Here is a 20,659-nt window from a genome sequence, read left to right on the forward strand (position 1 = left end):
TGTGCTGTCATCATCCTCATCAGGTGCCATACTCTGCCAGAGCCTCGGCAACCACTTTCTTCCACTGTGATCTGTCGGCACTTTCATCTCTGGAGGTGAGGCTGGTCCACTTCTTGATGTTGTCGGTCCAGGTTTTCCTCTGTCTGCCTTAGGAGGGGCTTCCTTCTACTCTGCCTTCAAGCACAGTGCATTCCATTGTGTCATCAGTTCTTTTTTTTTTAACTTTTTTTATTGTTTTCAAATAGTTACAGAATAAATGTGTATGAAAAAAAATTTTACCCAGCCCCCCTCCCCTTAACCCCTCCCCCCTAACATCCCTATTAAAAAAAAAGAAAGAAAAAAAAAGGAATGCCTGGATATTGGAGGGTCCCCACATGCTCCACGGAGTTCGTAATAACTTTAGTATATATATTTATTTCTTTCCCCAAGTAACCAATTATTTCATCTTCGGAGCACCTATATATTCAATCCTGTCTTTTGTAAATAAGGGCGCCAAATTTTCAAAAATGTTTCATATTTATCTCTTAAATTATAAGTAATTTTTTCAAGTGGAATACAGCCATAAATTTCGTTCTTCCAACGATCTATACTTAGATATGTATCCAATTTCCAAGTCACTGCAATAGCTTTTTTGGCTACTGCCAATGCAATTTTTATAAATCCTTTCTGATATTTATTCAATCTGGATATCGGTTTTATCCCTTCAATATTACCTAGTAAAAGTAATATTGGGTTGTGTGGAAGTTGTATTCCAATAATTTGTTCCAGTAAAACTCTTAAATTTGTCCAAAAAGGTTGAATTTTAGAGCAAGACCAAGTAGAATGTAAAAAAAGTACCAATTTCTTGGTTACATCGGAAACACTGATCAGATAAATTTGGGTTTAATTTATTTATTTTTTGTGGTGTAATATATAGTTGATGTAAAAAATTGTATTGCACTAATCTTAATCGAACGTTTATTGTATTTGTCATACTCTCAAGACATAGTCTTGACCAGTTTTTTTTCTTCAATTTTGATATTCAAATCACTTTCCCATTTTTGTCTTGACTTATGGACTCCTTGTTTAATTGCCTGTTTTTGAATCAAATTATACATACAAGAGATAAATTTTTTAATCTTTCCTTTTTGAATTAAAGTTTCTATTTCATTGGGTTTCGGTAGTAACATTGTTTGACCTAACTTTTCTCTTAAATAAGCCCTTAGTTGAAAGTAACAAAAAAGAGTGTTGTTTGATACTTTATATTTATTCTTTAATTGATCAAATGACATTAATACACCTCCTTCAAAACAATCTCCTATATATCTAATCCCTTTTTGAAACCAATTATATAAAAGTTGATTATCCATTGTAAAAGGAATAAGTCTATTTTGAATTAAAGATCTCTTTGCTAATAAGGATTTCTTTGTCTCATCGTCAACATTTATCTTATTCCATAAATCAATCAAATGTTTTAATATAGGAGATTCTTTCTTTTCCCATATCCATTTAGATTCCCATTTATATATAAAGTCTTCTGGTATGTTTTCTCCTATTTTATCTAGTTCTATTCTGATCCATGCCGGTTTGTCTTTCTCAAAAAAAGATGCAATAAATCTAAGTTGATTTGCTTTATAATAATTCTTAAAATTTGGAAGTTGTAACCCTCCTAGCTCAAATTTCCATGTCAATTTTTCCAACAATATTCTTGACATCTTACCTTTCCAAAGAAACTTCCTCACATATTTATTCAGCTCTTGAAAAAACTTCTGGGGTAATTGTATTGGTAGTGATTGAAATAAGTATTGTAATCTAGGGAATATATTCATTTTTATGGTATTTACTCTACCTACTAATGTTATTGGTAATACCATCCATTTATCAAGATCTTCTTGAATTTTTTTCAATAGTGGTAAATAATTTAATTTGTATATGTTCTTTATATCATTATCAACTCTTATACCTAAATATTTTATACCATTTGCCGGCCATCTAAATTGGGTTATTGATCGACATTGATTATAGTCTCCTTTAGTAAGAGGTAAAATTTCACTTTTATCCCAATTTATTTTGTAACCTGATACTTTCCCATATTCTTCTAATCTATAGGATAATTTACGCAACGATTGCAATGGGTTTGTTAGATAAAGCAGAACATCATCAGCAAATAAGTTAATCTTGTATTCTTCCTGGTTAACTCTAAAACCCTTAATATCTGGGTCCATTCTAATCAATTCAGCTAATGGCTCTATCGCCAACACAAATAAAGCAGGTGATAATGGACAACCTTGCCTAGTTGACCTTGTTAACTGAAATGGTGTTGAAATTTGACCATTTGTCACTACTTTAGCTTTGGGATTAGTATTTAAGGTTTTAATCCATTTTATAAAAGATACTCCTAATCCGTATTTTTCCAATACCTTAAATAAAAAGTCCCACTCCAATCTATCAAATGCTTTTTCTGCATCTAAAGCAACTGCTACGCTCATTTCCTCCTTCTTCTGTGCTAGATGAATTATACTAAATAAGCGAGTTACATTATCTGCTGATTGTCTATTTTTAATAAATCCTGTTTGATCCATATGTACTAATTTTGGTAAGCATTTAGATAATCTATTAGATAAGATTTTTGCTATTATTTTATAATCAGTATTTAATAAAGAAATCGGTCTATATGATGATGGCTTTAAAGGATCTCTATCTTTTTTTGGCAATACTATTAAAATGGCTGTCGAAAAAGATTCTGGAAGTTTATGTGTTCTTTCCGCTTGGTGTATTAACTCCATAAGAGGAGGAGTTAATAAATCTTTAAACTTTTTATAGAATTCAGGCGGAAAACCATCTTCTCCTGGAGATTTATTACTTTGAAGTGATCCTAGGGCTTCTTCAACCTCTTTCAATGTAAAAGGCATATCTAATCCCTTCTGTTCTTCCGTATTTAATTTTGGAAGAGTTATTTGTGATAGAAACCTTTCTATCTTGACATTGTCATTTTGTGATTCTGATTTGTACAACTCAGAGTAAAAATTCTTAAAAGCTTCATTAATTTCTAAAGGTTTATAAGTAATTTTATTTACTCTTGTTCAAATTGCATTTATTGTTTTAGAAGTCTGATCTGTTTTTAGCTGCCATGCAAGTACTTTATGTGATCTTTCACCTAGTTCATAATATCTTTGTTTAGTTCTCATAATTGCTTTTTCTGTTCGATATGTTTGGAGCGTATTATATTGTAACTTCTTGTTAATAAGTTGTCTTCGTTTTTCTTCTGTCATATTTCTTTGGGATTCTTTTTCTAATTTTGTAATCTCTTTTTCCAATTGATCTATTTCTATCATATATTCCTTCTTAATTTTAGAAGTATAACTTATTATCTGACCTCTCAAGTATGCCTTCATTGCTTCCCACACTATAAATTTATCATCAACTGAATGTGAATTTATATCTAAAAAGAACTGAATCTGTTTTTTCATAAAATCACAAAAGTCTTGACGTTTTAATAATATTGAATTAAATCTCCACCTATAAACTGATTCCTCTTTATCTATCATTATCATTGTCATTATTAAAGGAGAATGATCTGACAATATTCTTGCTTTATATTCCACATTTTTCACTCTATCTTGAATATTCGTTGATAATAGGAAAAAATCTATCCTTGAATATGTTTTATGTCTATTTGAATAAAATGAATAATCTCTTTCTTTTGGATTAATTCTTCTCCATATATCAATCAGATTTAAGTCTTTCATCAATGATAGAGTTAATTTTACTGCTTTTGATTTTGTAACAACCTTTGTTGATCTATCTAAAACTGGATCTAGACAAAAATTAAAATCTCCACCTATTAATATTTTATCATGTGCGTTAGCCAAATTCAAAAAGACCTCCTGTATGAATTTTACATCATTTTCATTTGGTGCATAAATGTTCATAAGAGTCCATAGTTCTGAAAAAATTCGACAGTGTATAATTAGATATCTCCCCGCCGAATCAATTACCGGTAATACGTTTTGTATTTTAATTGGTAGATTTTTGTTAACCAAAATTGCAACTCCTCTCGCCTTTGAATTAAATGAAGCTGCAATAACATTTCCAACCCAGTCTCTTTTTAATTTCTGATGTTCTATGTCTGTTAAATGAGTTTCTTGTAAAAAAGCTATATCTGTTCTCATTTTTTTTAATATATGTTAAGATTCTTTTTCTTTTTACTGGCCCATTGAGCCCATTAACATTAAAACTTAAAAAATTTAGTAGATTAGTCATTATTTTTTTTATTACATTTCTCCAATCTATAATAATACCTAATCTTTCAACTTTCGTGGTATCCTGGGAAATCTTTATAAAAATCTCCGTGTTGCTATGTGTGTCCCCACCAATCATCCAGGCAAAAAGATAGAAGAAAATTAAAATATAAAGAAAAAAACAAAATACCCCCCTACTAATGTTGTGGAAAAAAAACACAACATTACCCCCCCCCCCCCCCGCTGTACGGGTCATGGCAACTGCCATGATTACACACGTGAATCCCGCAGTAACCAATCCAAAGCTCCCCAGCCCCCCCGCAACACAAAAAAGTATATGTATAAGAAGAGGAAAAAAAATACTATTCTCATTTAGTATTTCTAAAATTTTGCTTTTCTCTTCTATAATATCCATAAATGTCCATCACTTCTGTTCGTTGGGTCTATCTTCATCTTTAATCCATTACGTTTGGAAGCCTCTATGTGTAATTAGCGAATAGATGGAAGTTCTTGTACAAACTCCTCCGCTTTTCGATAATCGGGAAAAAAAAATTTTCCCTCCTCCAAAAAAATTATCAGTGTTGCTGGATGACGCATTGTAAATTTATAACCCTTTACCCATAAGGCTTTTTTCACTGGGTTAAATTCCTTCTTTCTCTTCAACAGGTTGTAACTTACATCAGGATAAAAAAGAACTGGTTTCCCTGCTATCATCAATGGCCCGTTTCTATTTTTGGCACTTTGGGCAGCGGCCTTCAGGATCTTTTCTTTGTCTTGGTATCGTAAGCATTTTATCAAAATTGATCGTGGGTTTTGATTAGCTCGAGGTCTTGACCTTAAGGATCTATGAGCCCTTTCGATCTCAATTGGAATTTCTCCTTCCATTTCCAACTTTTCAGGGATCCATTTTTGAAAAAAATTTATTGGATCTTCTCCTTCTATATCTTCTTTAAGTCCAACAATTTTAATATTATTTCGCTACTGAAATTTTCAAGCTTATCAATTTTTTCCATAAATTGTTTTCTTTCTGATGCCCAAGCAGCATTTTCATTTTCTATTTTGTCCATTCTTTCAACCATGTCCTCCGTTGTAGTTTCCAAGTCCGTAATTCTTTTTTCCATTTTTTCCTGTCTCTTTGTCATTTTATCAAGCATAATCTCCATTTTGGTCATTTTTTTTCCGAGTATCTTTTGATTATTTTTAATTACTTTTAATGTGTCTAATTTACGCATTATTTGCCTCAAAGTCTTTTCTATATTTCTAGAAGGACTTTTAACTCCTTCTTCATCTGATCCTTCCGAGACACTTGACTCTCCCTCCGATTCGCTATCACTTTCAGTTGCAGTGGTAGCTGGGCTTTGTAGTTTTTGTTGCTCCCGTTTGCGCATGCTCCATCCTTCGCGTTTGCGCAATTCACGATGGCCTTTCCCTTTAGGAATGGCCAATGTTGCCGCAGTCTCCTGTTCCGTATCGCCGGTGGTATAATGTACCTGAGACCGCGGTTCCTCGGTAGATGTGGGCCTTGTTCTTGTTCCAACTTGCGTAATCTTCCCGGTATTAGTTTTCTTCATTTTCCTTCTTTGAGGCATAGCTTGACACAATCCGGAGTAGTTTATAAGTAACTTTTAGAAGGTACTGACTAACTTTTCTTCATTTAGACATTAATTTATTAAGTTTTTACGGGAGAGCTGGGTTCCAGCGTCTCGATCCTACGTCATCACGTGACGTCCCCCCGTGTCATCAGTTCTTGAGATGTGTCCAAAATAGCGAAGTTTCCTTGTGATAACGGTTTCCAGAAATATTGGTTTCGTGCCAATCTTTTCTAGGATGAAATTGTTGGATCTCCTTTCAATGTATGATTCCCTGAGGATCCGTCTGTATGTTCACATCTCAAATGCTGTCAACTTCTTTTCATCAGCTGCTTTTAGGGTCCATGTTTCACAGCCATATAGGGTTACTGGCCAGACGAGACTCTTGAGGAGGCATATCTTGGTGTCATTATTTACAGGTCTATCTTTCCGGATGTTCCAGAGTTTGGTAGTCCTTGTGCGTACCATTGCTAGCCTTCACCTTATTTCCTTGCTGCATTTGTTTGTGTCATTTAGTTCTGCACCAAGGTATATAAAGGAGGACACTCGTCCGATCTTGTTGTTTCCGATGTAGATGTCAGCTTGAACTGCAGTTTTGCTTATCACCATAACTTTGGTCTTTTTGCCATTTATCAGCAATCCAAATTCAGCAGAGACTTTTGCAACATCATTGAGTAGTGCTTGTAGGTCTTGTTCTGTTGTGGCTAGCAGGGCTGTGTTATCTGCGTATCTCAAGTTACTGATGGTTCTTCTTCCTATTTTAATGCCAATGTTGTCTGGAGTTGCCAGTCTCATGATCATCTCAGTGTAGATGTTAAAAAGGTGTGGAGAAAGGATGCAGCCTTGGCAGACTCCTTTCCCATTGCAGAATGATTCAGTCTTGCCAGATGTGGCCCGAAGGCTGGAAGATTGCAGAGCATACAATGTTTCTAGAAGAGCCACCAGGTGTGGTGCTATGCCCAGTTGACTCATTGTTGTCCACAGTTTGGTGCATTGGACACAGTCAAACACCTTTGAGTAGTCTATGAAGCTGATGTACAGGGGGGTATTGACCTCTCTCATTTTCTCCATTATTAGGTGCATGTTGAAGAGCTGGTCCCTGGTGCCTCAGCCACTCCTGAAGCCAGCCTGTTCGAGTGCAATTTCTCTACCTACGTAGTTCTTTACTCTCTCAGAGATGATTATGAGTAGAACCTTGCTGGCGTGTGATATCAATGCGATTGTTCTGTAATTACTGCACTGCAGTAAGTCCCCTTTCTTGGGAATTGGAATAGAGACAGATTTGCACCAGTCTGTTGGCCACTTGCCAGTCTTCCAGATGGCGCAGACAATGCGGTGCAAGATGTGGGCCATTGAGGTGCCTGTTGCTTTCAGTAGTTCTGCTGGTGTGTTGTCTGGACCAGGTGCTTTATTCTTTTTAATCTTCTCGATTGCTCTTTGTGCTGCTGACAGTAGGTGTAGGTTTTCTGTGTTTCTATTTATTGAATATGCCCACAAGAAAATGAAGCTCAGGGTTGTGTATGGTGATATATGTAATTTAATAATAAAATTTACTTTGAACTTTGTTGTAATGTAGCCAGTTGGCAGACAATTTTTAATATAGCAAGTTGACTCAAACTACAGTGTGATGCTGATGATCAAAATTTTGCTTCAGCAACATCGAAAAGTAAATCGGCCTTGTGCCGATAACTTGTGCATTTTAGGAAGTTCTGCCATCTGATTCTACCCCTGACTGTTCGGTCAAACCTTGCTACTGATTCACCAGCCTCAAGAAATTAGTGTTTTAAAGTTGCAGTTCAGTATGTGCTGTATGAGCTTATCCAAGAGCTGCATCAGGCATCTTGCTCATATCTTTGTTAAAAGTCTGGCACAACTGCTCTGCTGAAGAATGTAAACGCCTTTAAATAAAGACCTGCCATCCCAATAGACATATTCTGTGAACCGTACACACAGAGCTACTGTACCTGTTTTATTGGCAAGGAGTACAGCTTTATATTGTAAATTCCCTTGTTGTAGTCTAGTTGAGAGAGAAGTCAACAGTATATAAATGTCAAACTTATAAGTTCAGGGGTTTGCCTGTGCATAATTGTTCTGAAGAGAACAACTTTTATCTAAAGTAGGGATTCCCAACATGGGGTCCAAGGACACCTAGCCTAATGGTATTGGTCCACGGCATAAAAAAGGTTGGGAACCCCTGATCCATAATTCATCTGCTTCGTTATTTTGTGATGTTTATAAACTCAAGTAAGTTGTTCACTTCCCAGTTGTTGACTCATGGAGCTGCCTCATGAATTGAGCAGAGCTAACTGCTTTCCAAAACACCCTATGATCCTGAAAAGTATAAAACATTACAGGGAATCCCCATTCTAAATCGAGTGAAGTCAAATTCCTCAGTCCTCTTCCAGGATGTTGGTGGGTGGATTTCTAGATTTAAAGAAATCTTAAAACTGCAGTTAAGCTAAGATGACCTTGAGGTACAATGAGATGATACAGAGGATGACTGGAATGTGGAAATAGTTCTGTAGGCACGGTAAACAATTGAAAGTGTAAATCAATCAATGTTTGTTAGCAGTATAACCAGGTCTATGGAACAATATCATGTAAGTGATTTAAGGTCAGACACCACCTCATTGAAAGGTGGAGCAGCTTTGCAGATTAAGTGGCCTCCTATTTCTTAATGTTCCCATAAGCCTTTTAAAAATGTTCAGTGTGTTCCAAAACAGGGCTCAGTGAAACACATAATGGGCGTGTGGGTTTGGTACCATGAACTCCTTGGACGGTCAGAGCAAATGAAGGGCAAGTATTGAGTCATAGACCTCCAAGAGAATCACAACCTTGTTGTAGAGTTTGGAGTTTGCATGCCTCAATGACCTGGAGAGCTATGTTGGCTGGAATCTAGGCCTTGTGATTTGGCTCTTAGTAGGGTCAAACATGCCAAACAGGTCAAAGCATAGAAGCCAGACTGAGAATGGTCCACCGGTCCTCCAGGTTCAGGGGTTCAGCTCAGGGCTAATAACCCTGAATGGTAAAAAAAAAATTGTTATAGAAACAGCAATGAAGAATTCTATATTGCTCCCCTAAATACCAGTGGCTTAACAGGCACTTGATGATGATTGATAGAGTTGTATTGCAAACATTCCCTTCAGCCTTCCACATCTAGGCTGACTGTCGAGTTTAATTGTGTGAATTCCAGTTGCTTGCATAGTTCTATATACTGCTATGCCCTGCTCATTCAAATACCTGTCCAAATGTCTCTAAAGTATTGATACTGTTCTTGCATCTGTCACCACTTCCAGCAGCTTATTCCAGTTTTCAGCTACTCTCTGTGTGAAAAATTTACCCCTCAGATCTCCTTTAAACTTCCTACTTAGCACTTTAAAGCTGTTCCTTCTAGTTTTACACACCCCTGCAGTGGGAAATTAACTCCTACTATTTGGTCTGTATGTCTCACCTATGAGGGGTGATTGATAAGTTTGTGGCCTATGTAGAAGGAGTCAATTTTAGAGAACCTAGCACATTTATTTTTCAACATATTACCCTCCTACATTTACAAACTTAGTCCAGCAGGGGTGATTGATAAGTTTGTGGCTTAAGGTAGAAGGAGATGAGTCATACAGCTCTCGTTACATGCATATGCAGTACAACTCTTTGAGTGATTATGCAGAAAGTTTGAAGTTAATATCTCCTTCTACCTTAGGCCACAAACTTATCAATCACCCCTGCTGTGGACACTTTCTGGAGGTCCAAGATCTGTATGCCCACAACCGCTGGACTAAGTGTGTAAATGTAGGAGGGGACTATGTTGAAAAATAAATGTGCTAGGTTTTCTAAAATTGACTCCTTCTACCTTAGGCCCCTGGCTTCCTTCTCTCCAAGGAAATCACTTCCAGCCTAACTGTTCTGGCCATATAACTCAGGACCTTTAATCCAGGCATCCTTGTGAATCTTCTCTGCACTGTTCTTAGCTTGATCACTTCTTTCCTGTGGTATGGGGACCAGAAATACACGCAATACACCAATGTGGCATAAACAACCAGTTATTCAACTGTAACGTGACATATCTCTTGCATTCATTGCTTTGGCCCATAAACGCAAACAAGTCATATGCCTTCTTCAGCACTGTCTCTGTGCGTTACCTATGTACTAGTTATCCAAGTTCTTCATTCATCAACACACCCCATAACCCTTCCATTCACCATGGTTTATCTTCCTAAAATCACTCTGCACTTGTCCAAGTTAAATTCTATCTACCATTCCTTGGCTCTCTTTCCTGGTTGATCTATATCCTTCTATAATCCTGGATAACCACCTTTACTGTCCACTATACAGTCATGACTCTTACATTTCCAACCAAATCAGTAATATATGTGACAAACAACATGAAGCCCAGTGGCACACCACAGCTCACAGGCTTCCAATCTGAGAAACAACCCTTCACTATTACCCTTTTGCTCTTAACGCCAAATCAATTTTGTATCCACTTGTCCAGCTTACCTTCAGTCCCTTGTGTCTTAACCTTCCATACCCATGTACCATGTGAACCTTATCTAAGGCCTATTAAGACAACATCCAAAACTCCACTCTCTTCAATTCTCTTGGTACCTCTTCAAACAAAAACTCAGTCAAATTAGTAGGTATATAATTTCTCACAATCAAAGCACTACTGACTGTCCATTTCTAAATGCAAATAAATCTTGTCTCAGAATTCTTTTTATTAATTTTCCTGCCACTGATATAAAACTCACCACCCTTTAAGGGCTCATCTTATCTCTGTGCCCTTCTTAAGTAAGGGCACACTTATAATGACTAGCTGTTACTTAAAGAACAATATTTTTTAAAAAGGAAGTATTCTAAGAATGGTGCTGGTGGGAATATGAGTTGGTGAGGAGCACTTCCTTTTTCTCCCATCTTTCTGACAGCCACTTGCAACACTTGTTTTTTGCAGGTCCGAAGAGATACACTTGGAAAGCAAAGCATTTCATATACAGAAATAAAAATAGAAACTCTGTGGTTATTTCAAAGGTCAAGCAGCATCTATGGTGAAAGAAACCTATTTATTGTTTCAGGTTGACGACCCACCATCAGAGCTGAAACCTTTTGGTCATACTGTACATTAATATCACTTTATTTTATTCTTCTTAGTGTGATCTGGTGTATACCTTCTTCCATCCATTCCCGAAGGACGACAAGTCCATGACTGGAAACATGCTGCCAAAGCCAACAGGTGTGTTACAGCTTCTGGGTCTCAGAAATGTATTTGGACAGCTTGTGATCTTTGTCTTAAGTTTTTTAAATCTTGCTTCGAGTAACATAAACAAGTGAAACTATAATGGATTGCATACATAAAGATGTAGCTGATTCTCCAAAACTGTGTCCTGTATAGAACACAGGAAGGAGTTTGTAATCATTACACCTATGTGTAGAGTTTCTAACCTGGGAGAATGCCAGTCTGAGGCACAGAGGCAGCTCCCTGCTGGAGGGGGAAGATTGTCACCTCTGTTAGTCTCAACCATCATTGAGGCTTAGAAGACATGTTAATGTTACATTGGAATATTCACACAGTGTTAACGGGATAATAAACAAAAATCCAAAGAGTTTGAGTAGCAATAAAGTACACAAGATGAGGAGATTTAGCATGGAAACAGACCCTTGGCTGAAACTGGTCCATGCCAACTAAGATACCCATCTAAGCTAGTCTCATTTGCCCTCATTTGGCCCATATCCATTTAAACCTTTCTTATCGATGTTACTTTTACATATTGTTAATATACCCACCTCAACTAGTTCCCTGACAGCCATTTCCATTTACTCCAGGTGAAACGGTTGGCCCTCAGATTCCTATTAAACCTTAAGCCTATGCCCTCTAGCTATTGATTCTTCAACACTGGGAAATAGGTTGTGTGCATTCACCCCTCATAATTCTATGAGATCCATCCCTCATTCTCCTGTAGTCCAATGATTAAAGTCACAACTTGCTCAACCTCTCTCTATAACTCAATCGCTCAAATCATGACAACATCCTTGTAAGTCTCCTCTGCGCTCTTTCCAGCTTAATAGTGTCGTTCCGAAAGCAAGGTGACCAAAACTGAGCAAAATCCTCCAAATGCGGCCTCACCAACATCTGTAATAATGTTTTTATTAAACTTCCACCTTTTACTCACCCCTCTAGTGGATCAGTCTCAGGCCTCCTTCAGTGGAGTTCTGTATTTAGAGTGTGACCATTCACAGTTAGTGTATGCTGCTGTGAATTATTCTCCCTATATAGTGCTTCACTAACTTTTTATGATGTAATGTACTGTTTCATTCTGAAATCTAATCAATTCAGCCTTACTTTTCTACTTGTCTGAAGGTGTAAGCTGTTTTCTGCCTTGATCATTTCTCAATACCTCTGTGCTATTTAATTGAAACAATGAAATAGCAACTATTTATAAAACCTTCTTGTAACAACACATTATAGAAGAATGTTGCTCAGTGATGCCTTATTTTTGAACACTTCCTGCTATTGAAATGTTTCTGTTTCAGTATATGAACAAAGATTGCTATCTTCTACCTATTAGTAGTGAATTACCGATATGGTAATTATGGGAGTTAAGTTACTGGGCTGATGTCCAGAGGCCTAGACAATGATCCAGAGTTTAAACTTTTGCAGCTGTGGAGTTTAAATCCAAGTCCAAAAAACGTAGAACAGTATAGCTCAGGACAGCCCCTTTGGCCCACAATGTTGTACTGAACGAATAAAGCCAATGATTCCTAACTAATCTAATCCCTCTTTCCCACATATTATAGAATATCAATAAGTTCTATAGATAGGCGCATGGTTGATAGAAAAATGGAAAGCTATATCAGAGGGAAGGCTTAACTGATCTTAGAGTAAGTTAAAAGGTCAACACAACATTGTGGACCAAAAAGCCTGTACTATACTGTAATGTTTTGTGTTCTTCTATGTTCTCTTAACCCTGTCCCTCCATCTCTGCATATTCATATGCCTATCTAAGAAAATGTTCCTATGCTATCTGCCTTTACTGCCACACCATACAGTGTATTCCAGTCAGCCACCTGTAGAAACAAATTGTCTTTTACTTCTCCTTGTATTTTGCCCCCTCACCTTAAATACATGCTACTTTAATCCTGGGGAAAAGATGCTAGTACATATGGTAATCAGATGTTACCATATTAACTGTCTATTACACACACTCACTCAATAAAAATCAGTACTGGTGATCAGAAAACAGAAGAGTTGTGAAAACTTGCTTCTCCTGTTGGACCCGGTGATGTTCAATCTCCACATGCACATTGACCTGACACATTGACAATTCATTCACACCAATCTTCCCACCCACCACAGATGCTACTCGACCTGCTGAGTTCTTCCAGCAGGCTCTTGCTCCAGATCCTAGCATCTGCAGTCTTGTATGTCACTACAATGAAACTGATCCTAGCAGGGCTCAAGGCTTCATTTTGGGGTAGCAAGGCTCAAAAAGAGAACAAGCTCATGGCTTTATATATTAAATAGTTAATGTTCTAGGATTGTAATTGTTTGGTGCAGTATTAAAATTTGATCCATGTTTATTTTATATCACATCCAAGATGGACCACCAACACCACCAATGGGCAAGGTCGGAGGGGAAGTGAAGCTGTCTATCTCATACAAGAACGATAAGCTTTTTATCATGGTGATGCACATTCGAGGACTAGTAAGTAACTTACAGTTCGCCTTAGTATTGGCAGATGAACATGACTACAGATAATAGTAAATAAAATTGAAATAGAAAGAGAAAGAGAAAATTGAGAACAAACTGACCATCAGACAGGGCAATATTCTGAGTGAAAAAGTAATGTATTATGCAAACACGAGGAAATCTGCAGATGCTGGAAATTCAAACAAAACACACAAAGTGCTGGTGGAACAGACTTCGTCCTGACGAAGGGTCTCGGCCTGAAACGTCGACCATACTTCTCCTTATAGATGCTGCCTGGACTGCTGTGTTCCACCAGCACTTTGTGTGTGTTGTTTGAAGTAATGTATTATTATGTTTTTGTGATCTTGCTCATCGGCCTGGAAACTAAATAGCCTAACAGGCCTATCGTAGAGTGGACGTGGAGAGGATATTTCCTATAGTTGGGAAGTCTAGGACCAGAGGGCATAGCCTCAAAATGATGAGGAGGAATTTCTTCAGTTAGAGAACAGTGAATCGGTGGAATTCCTTACCATAGGTGGGTATGGAGGCTGAGTCATTGGGTGTTTTTAAAGTGGAGGTTGATAGGTTCTGGATTAGTAAGGGTAGTAAAGGTTATGGGGAGAAGGCAGGAAAATGGGGTTGAGAGGGATAATAAATCAGCCATGATGGAATAGCAGAACAGACTTGATGGGTCGAATGGCCTAATTCTGCTCCTACGTATGTCTTATGGTCTAAATGAAAACAAACTTCTCCTTTAGTTCTTGATATAGTACCTTTGTGTGTATTATCTGTAATAAGGCTAAGTTTTCACTGAAAGGCTTTCAGGGTGTTGCATGAGGGTAGATGCCATCCAACTCAGTATCTCCAAGTTAAAGGATTATTATGTCAGGACTGTTCCGATGGCATGGTAGCATAGTGGTTTGCACAATGCTTTACAGTACAGATGACCCAGGTTCAATTCCCCCCCCCCCCACCCCCTTGCCTGTAAGGAGTTTGTACGTTATCTCCGTGACCATGCAGGTTTCCTCTGGGAGCTCTGGTTTCTTCCCACAGTACAAAGGCTACTGGTTGGTAGGTTAATTGTCCTATGTTTAGGCTTGGGATTAAATTGGAGGTTTGCTGGGCGGCATGGCCTGAAGGGTCAGAGTGCCTGTATCTCAATAAATAAATAAAATAGTTGAGGTTGCAGAGATCTGACCAACTTGCTTTAGAATGGAGTCATTACTTGTGCAGAATTGTATGAAGTATAACTCAGAAACAGGCATTTCAGCGTAGATTGTCCCTGTTGATCAAGATGCCCACCTTGGCTGATATCTCTCCAAATCTTTCCTATCCATGCATTTATCCAGATGTCATATTAAATATTTCTGTGTCACAGTCAAAATTATTGAACAAATTGTGTTAAAATTCATTGCCATCCTACAGGTTTTGCAAGATGGGACTGATCCAGATCCTTATGTCAAAATCTACCTGCTGCCAGATCCACAGAAAACGAGTAAAAGGAAGACTAAAGTGGCTCGAAAGACTTGCAACCCAACATATAATGAAATGGTAAGTCCATGCAGATATTCCAAGAACATGGTGTTCCTGAAGATAGTCTAAGGAGGTACAGGTTTCCATCGCAATCCGAAGGTAGAGCGTTCCTGTGAAACCGTTTGTAAACCGAAATGTCATAAAGCGAAGAAGCAATTACCATTAATTTATAAGGGAAAAATTTTTGAGCATTCCCAGACCCAAAAAATAACCTACCAAGTCAAACCAAATAACACATAAAACCTAAAATAACACGAACATATAGTAAAAGTAGGAATGATATGATAAATATACACACTATATAAAGTAGAAATATTGTATTACAGTGTAGTTTCACTTATCAAAATCCCGACAGTGAGCCAAAATCGATTTGGAGAAAAAAAGTCGGCACGTACACGCATACATACGCACGTACACGCATGTGCAAACAACTACCCGCACAAGGTTTCACGGTCATTGTAGTCTTTCTCGGGGTAAACACACGTACAAAGCGGGCGACTTTTTTCCGTACAAGCAAAAATCCTGTTTGGTTAGCAAAAACAGGTACTAATGTAGGTCTTTTGTAACAGCGAGTTGTCATAAAACGAACGTTTGAAAAATGGGGGACACCTGTACAGTAGTTTACATATGCATCCAGAAATGCATGACTAAATTTCTGGCACAAAGTTGAAATGTGAACCGAATTGGAATTGGTTTATTATTGTCATATGTACCGAAATACAGTGAAAAGCTTGTATTCCGTACGGCTAAAATCATTAGGCAGTGCGCCGAGGTAGAACAAGGTAAAAGAAAACAGTTTGAAGCATTAAGTGTAACAGCTGCAGAGGAAGTGCTGTGCTGGTAAACAACAAGTTGCAAGATCATAACGAGGTTGACTGGGGACTATTCAATAGTCTCCTAGCAGTGGAAGCTGTCCTTGAGCTTGATGATAAAAGCTTTCAGGTTTCTCTATCGTCTGCCCAATGGAAGAGGGGACAGAGAAAATGTTCAAGATGGGTGGGGTATTTGATTATGCTGACTGCTCTACTCAGGCAGTGAGAATTATCCACGGCTGGTTTTGGTAATGGGCTGGGCTGTATCCACAATGCTCTGCAATTCCTTGCAGTTGGTGTTCTGAAATGAAATGTATTTAAAGTTCCACAGCGCATATTCAGTTAAAATGAGGAATAAAATGCCAGTCAGTTCCAGAAACTTTCACATCGTTTTTGGTACTTGTGCATCAGTGTTGAAAAGTACATTTCTGTTTATTTTGCAGTTGGTGTATGATGGCATTCCCAAAGGAGACGTGCAGCAGCGGATTATCCACTTACGTGTGCTGAGTGAGGAAGCATTCCGCGAGAACATCATGCTCGGTGAAGTGCACATTAACCTCAAGGACTTCAATCTGAACCAGAAAATGGTTGGTTGGTATCACTTGGGATCGACAGCCCCACAGTGAATTTAATTCTGAGATTCAGAGTACGTCACGAAGGGCTGCCTGTTGGACCTCTGCAGGATCGGGATAATGGGTGCAGAATGAGAAATAAACAGTTTGTGTTTCTTTTTCAATTTTATTTGTGAACGGACACGAGGTTAAAATATTCAGACAATATTTTTGAGCCTCTTTATATTGGAACATGTTGAAGAGACACTGCCCGCAGTCCCAAGGATTACTGGGCGTGATGTTGCATGTGTCAAGAGATGCAAACAGTTTGCTCCCAAGTTGTGTATTATTACACTATGAAAATGAAGGTAAATATTTGAACTGTTTATATGCTTTTAAACTGTGCTGTGGGCAACCATGTCATGAAGAAGGACTTAACTTCAATTTTTTTTTGCACTAAACTTAAGCAAGAGGAAGGAGTAAACCCTCCAGGAATTAATCAGTTCATGAATAGAAAAGAAGCAGAATGGAGAGCTTCTGTCGACTCACTGTATTCCTGCTACTCTGTTCTGTCTCATGTCCCCAGGTGGGAAGTGGATAGTTCATAGTCCTTCTGGCTTCAAGACGTGAATGAAGCCTTGCGAACAAGACATTGTGGGGTGAAGTCGCCCCAATGTATGTAATACGGCATCACGAAACATGAGAACAGAAGTGGATCGTTCAGCCTTACCATGTAAACTGTCTTACCATGCAAAGCGCGCTAAATTTGAGATTGGTTTTGGGTGACAGCACTAAACAGATGTTACCAGATTAGCTGCCTGTAAAACACTCACTCGATGTTCAGTTGCATTGAAGAAAGTGGAACCAACTAGTGGGTGGGTGGGGTGCAAAGCAAGAAGCTCACGCAATAGTCCCTGGTTAATACCACTGCATAAGTTGAATTTCCTTCACCCTAAGGAGTAGAAATAAACAAGAGCAACTTCCATTGGTTAGAATTATATTTGATGCAAATTCAAAACTACAGGCAATTTTGACTAAACCATCTGATTATCTGAGTGAGCTTGTCTATTTGCTCTGCAAATCATGAAAATAATGATAAATCTTTACATATGCTGGAGTTCTCTTGCCAAGTGCTTGTATAAAAAACAAATGAAATAATGCAGGGTGGTGTATAATCCATCAATTGGCCAGAAAGGTAAAACATGGCAAAGACAACCCACATTCAGTTCACAGTCTATCTGACATCATTTGATTTCAGCTGAGTTAGATATTGGTGCAATTGTACAGACCTTGAATACACTGTCGAAGACAACAGGGACTGAAGGAGAATTGGGGATGACAGATACAGAGAGGTCAGGTGGCTTATCACTGGTCTCTTCTCCACAGTGAACACAATGTTCAAGCTGATATTGGATTTATCTCCACAGCCCTTCATTGTCTAAAAGCCTGCAAACATTCAGTCATTCCATTCACATGATCAGTTTAAATGAATTATTAAAGGTACTGGCACCTAAATGACAATTCTTCTGATCCCTAATCGTTAATAGGTTCTGTAGATGATGCTGTACTAACTCACAAATGCATTTAATTAATCAGATTAGATTCGTTCGTTCACACAATGGACTGGGTGAGCATCTATCCATGTGTATTCATTACCTTCATTGGTCAATTTTTACAGGGTTAATCTTGGAAGAGTGACTCAGCATTAACTGAAACCAAGTATTTGACTCCCAAACACTCAGATTGTAATTCTGTCCAGATTTAAAATATTGTGAAACCATGGAAATGTACAAGCATGAGGTTGTTGGGTCACTGGAGATGGTGCTACCTGGTCTAAACCGTGTTCCTCACTTAATCTGGAACTTGCAGGCTGCAGATCTTCAACTGCACATTTGACTTTTTTTTAAAATGCGTTGCAAGTTTCTGCTTCAGCCCTCTTCCTTGACCACTTTCAACGTCTGCTAGAAAGAATTTACGCTCATCCACCCTCTAACCCTTCTAATTCCTTTCAATGTTTTGGAACATCTCTACCTTCTCTATAGTTAAGCACGTGATAATGTGTCAACAGATCAATTTCTGCCTCTGTGTGTTCTCCATAAGCTGCTGCTATTGCAGAGAGGCACAGCTGACAGGAGCTCCTTACTTCCAGCCTATCTTTCAATCTGTGGTTCCCAACCTGGGACTCACAGCATAAAAAAGATTAGGAACCCCTGATTTAGATTATGTCTGATCTGAATTTTAACTCCATTTACTCATCTTGGTCCAAATGCTTGAATCGCCTTAAATTGAAAGAATCCTGCCCCTCTCAGATTATATGTTATTCGGTTCCCTGCCTCAGCAGCTCTTTGCGGGGAGATTATTCCATGCCACCATTACCCGGTGTGTGCTCAGAGGGCAGCATTTGGTGTTGGGTAAACAAAGTGCTGAACTCAGTGCTACTTAGAATGGGGAGCAAAGTTGAAGATCGAGTCATTCGCTGTAGAGTGCTGTTTCAGCTCTGGCGACCGCAGCACTTCTCTAAAGTTAAAAGTCTATTCGAAACGTAATCTTATGTCAACAGGTCAGTTTGTATCTGTATGTGTTCTCCATTAGGCTGCTGCTGTTACAGAGAGGCACAGTTGACAGGAGCTCCTGATCCACATAGGCACAGGAGCTCCTTATTTCTGGCCTATTTTTCAGCTAGACCATGTGTGATCTGAATTTTAACTCCATTTACCCATCTTGGTCCAAATGCCTGAATCCCCTTAATTGAAAAAATTCTGCTCCTCTCGGATTAAGTGTTCATTTGGCTCTCTGCCTGTGCAGCTTTTTGTGGAGGGAGGGGGTTATTCTATGCCTCTATTACCTAGTGTTTGCACAGAGGATTGTATATAGTGTTGGGTAAACAAAAGAACTTTGCTGTCCATTCTAAGGAGCACTGAGGTGAAGATCAAATCACTTGCAAGTCATTTGCTACCAAGTGCTGCCATTCCTCTGGTGATCTCAGCACTTAAATGTTCGGTGGTGGGGATGAGTGTGAGTGAGGGATGGTGATTCAGCAGACCTTTGAGCATCAACAATGAATGCACTTTACCCTTGTTTCTTCATTGTTTGACTGATACGAACCTGATGTCATACTTGGTAATGCTGTGCACAGGGAAAGCATGGCCCTCCTTGTACTGTGGGATGTGCATGAGCAAGACACCGTTCACTGCTGAATCTCGGGAAATGAGATGAAGTTGCACATCTTGCCTCTTGTTGGTTCCTGCTTGAACCAAGCGGTTGCTGTGTTGCCACTTTCTGTATTGCTCAGTTGTGGATACTGACAAGGACATTGTTTCTGTTGGGATGGAGATTCTAACTCAGTGTTCCTCACTTGTATGCTTCCTTCCAGTTCCTTTTTCAGAGGCAGCTAAGGAAGAAACTTTGTGAAATTCCCAAGTCTTGTTTGGGTTTACCTTTATACATAAGGAAAGGCACCACTGACTTGTACTGAAATGTCCTTTTTATTAACTAATGGAAGTTATACTGTAAGATTTGTTTGCAGATCTTTTTTGCCTGTAAGTAATTTACTTCTGAATGATGCGCAATGCTGTTGTTGAATATTTAAAAAATTAAAAAAACAGTATCTTGTCTGTTGTTTATGAAAATTCCATTTTATTAGACATCTGTATGTTTTTTGAGGAAGAACAACAAAAGGTTAAAAAACACAAGAGATTCCCCGAATGCTGGAAATCCAGAGTAACATACACAAAATGCTGGAGGACCTCAGCAGCTCAGCAAGGATCTATGGAGAGGAATAAAGACCCTCTTGTATCTAATAAAGTAGCCACTGTGTATATACTAGAACATAGACTAGTACACAACAGGAACAAGGCTCTTGGCCCACAATGTTGTGCTAAACCAATTAAATTAGTCATCAAATAGCCAACTAAACTAATCTCTTCCACCTACACAATGTCCATGATATTCCATTTACCTCTCATTCATGTACCTATCTAAATGTCTTTTAAAAATCCCTAATGTATCTGCCTTTACCACTACCCAGGCGGTGCAATCCGAGCACCCACCAGTCTCTGTTTAAAAAAAAAACTTGCCCCTCACATTTCCTTAGAAATTGCCCCCTCTCACCTTAAATACATGCCTTCTGGTATTAGACATTTCAACTCTGGGATAAGGATACTATCTACTCTCTCTATGCTCTCTTCTGCTGCTGTAGCCCATCCACTTCGAGGTTCAACACATTGTGCATTCAGAGATGTTCTTCTACACACCATGGCTGTGACACACGGTTAT

At 38.4% G+C, this 20,659-nt stretch overlaps 1 protein-coding gene across 1 annotated transcript in view; it reads left to right on the forward strand.

Moving 5' to 3' along the window:
- Window positions 1–19,996, forward strand: part of pik3c2b (phosphatidylinositol-4-phosphate 3-kinase, catalytic subunit type 2 beta) — a 172,282-nt gene extending 152,286 nt beyond the window's left edge. Inside the window, exons 30-33 of the mRNA XM_073030650.1 lie at window positions 10,952–11,033; window positions 13,397–13,503; window positions 14,914–15,039; window positions 16,277–19,996. Coding sequence (XP_072886751.1) covers window positions 10,952–11,033; window positions 13,397–13,503; window positions 14,914–15,039; window positions 16,277–16,459 — 498 coding nt within the window. The 3' untranslated portion in view covers window positions 16,460–19,996. The remainder of the gene's footprint in view (window positions 1–10,951; window positions 11,034–13,396; window positions 13,504–14,913; window positions 15,040–16,276) is intronic.
- Window positions 19,997–20,659: the final 663 nt, after the last annotated feature.

Source organism: Hemitrygon akajei, chromosome 27 (genome assembly GCF_048418815.1).
Source record: "Hemitrygon akajei chromosome 27, sHemAka1.3, whole genome shotgun sequence".
NCBI lineage: Eukaryota > Metazoa > Chordata > Chondrichthyes > Myliobatiformes > Dasyatidae > Hemitrygon > Hemitrygon akajei.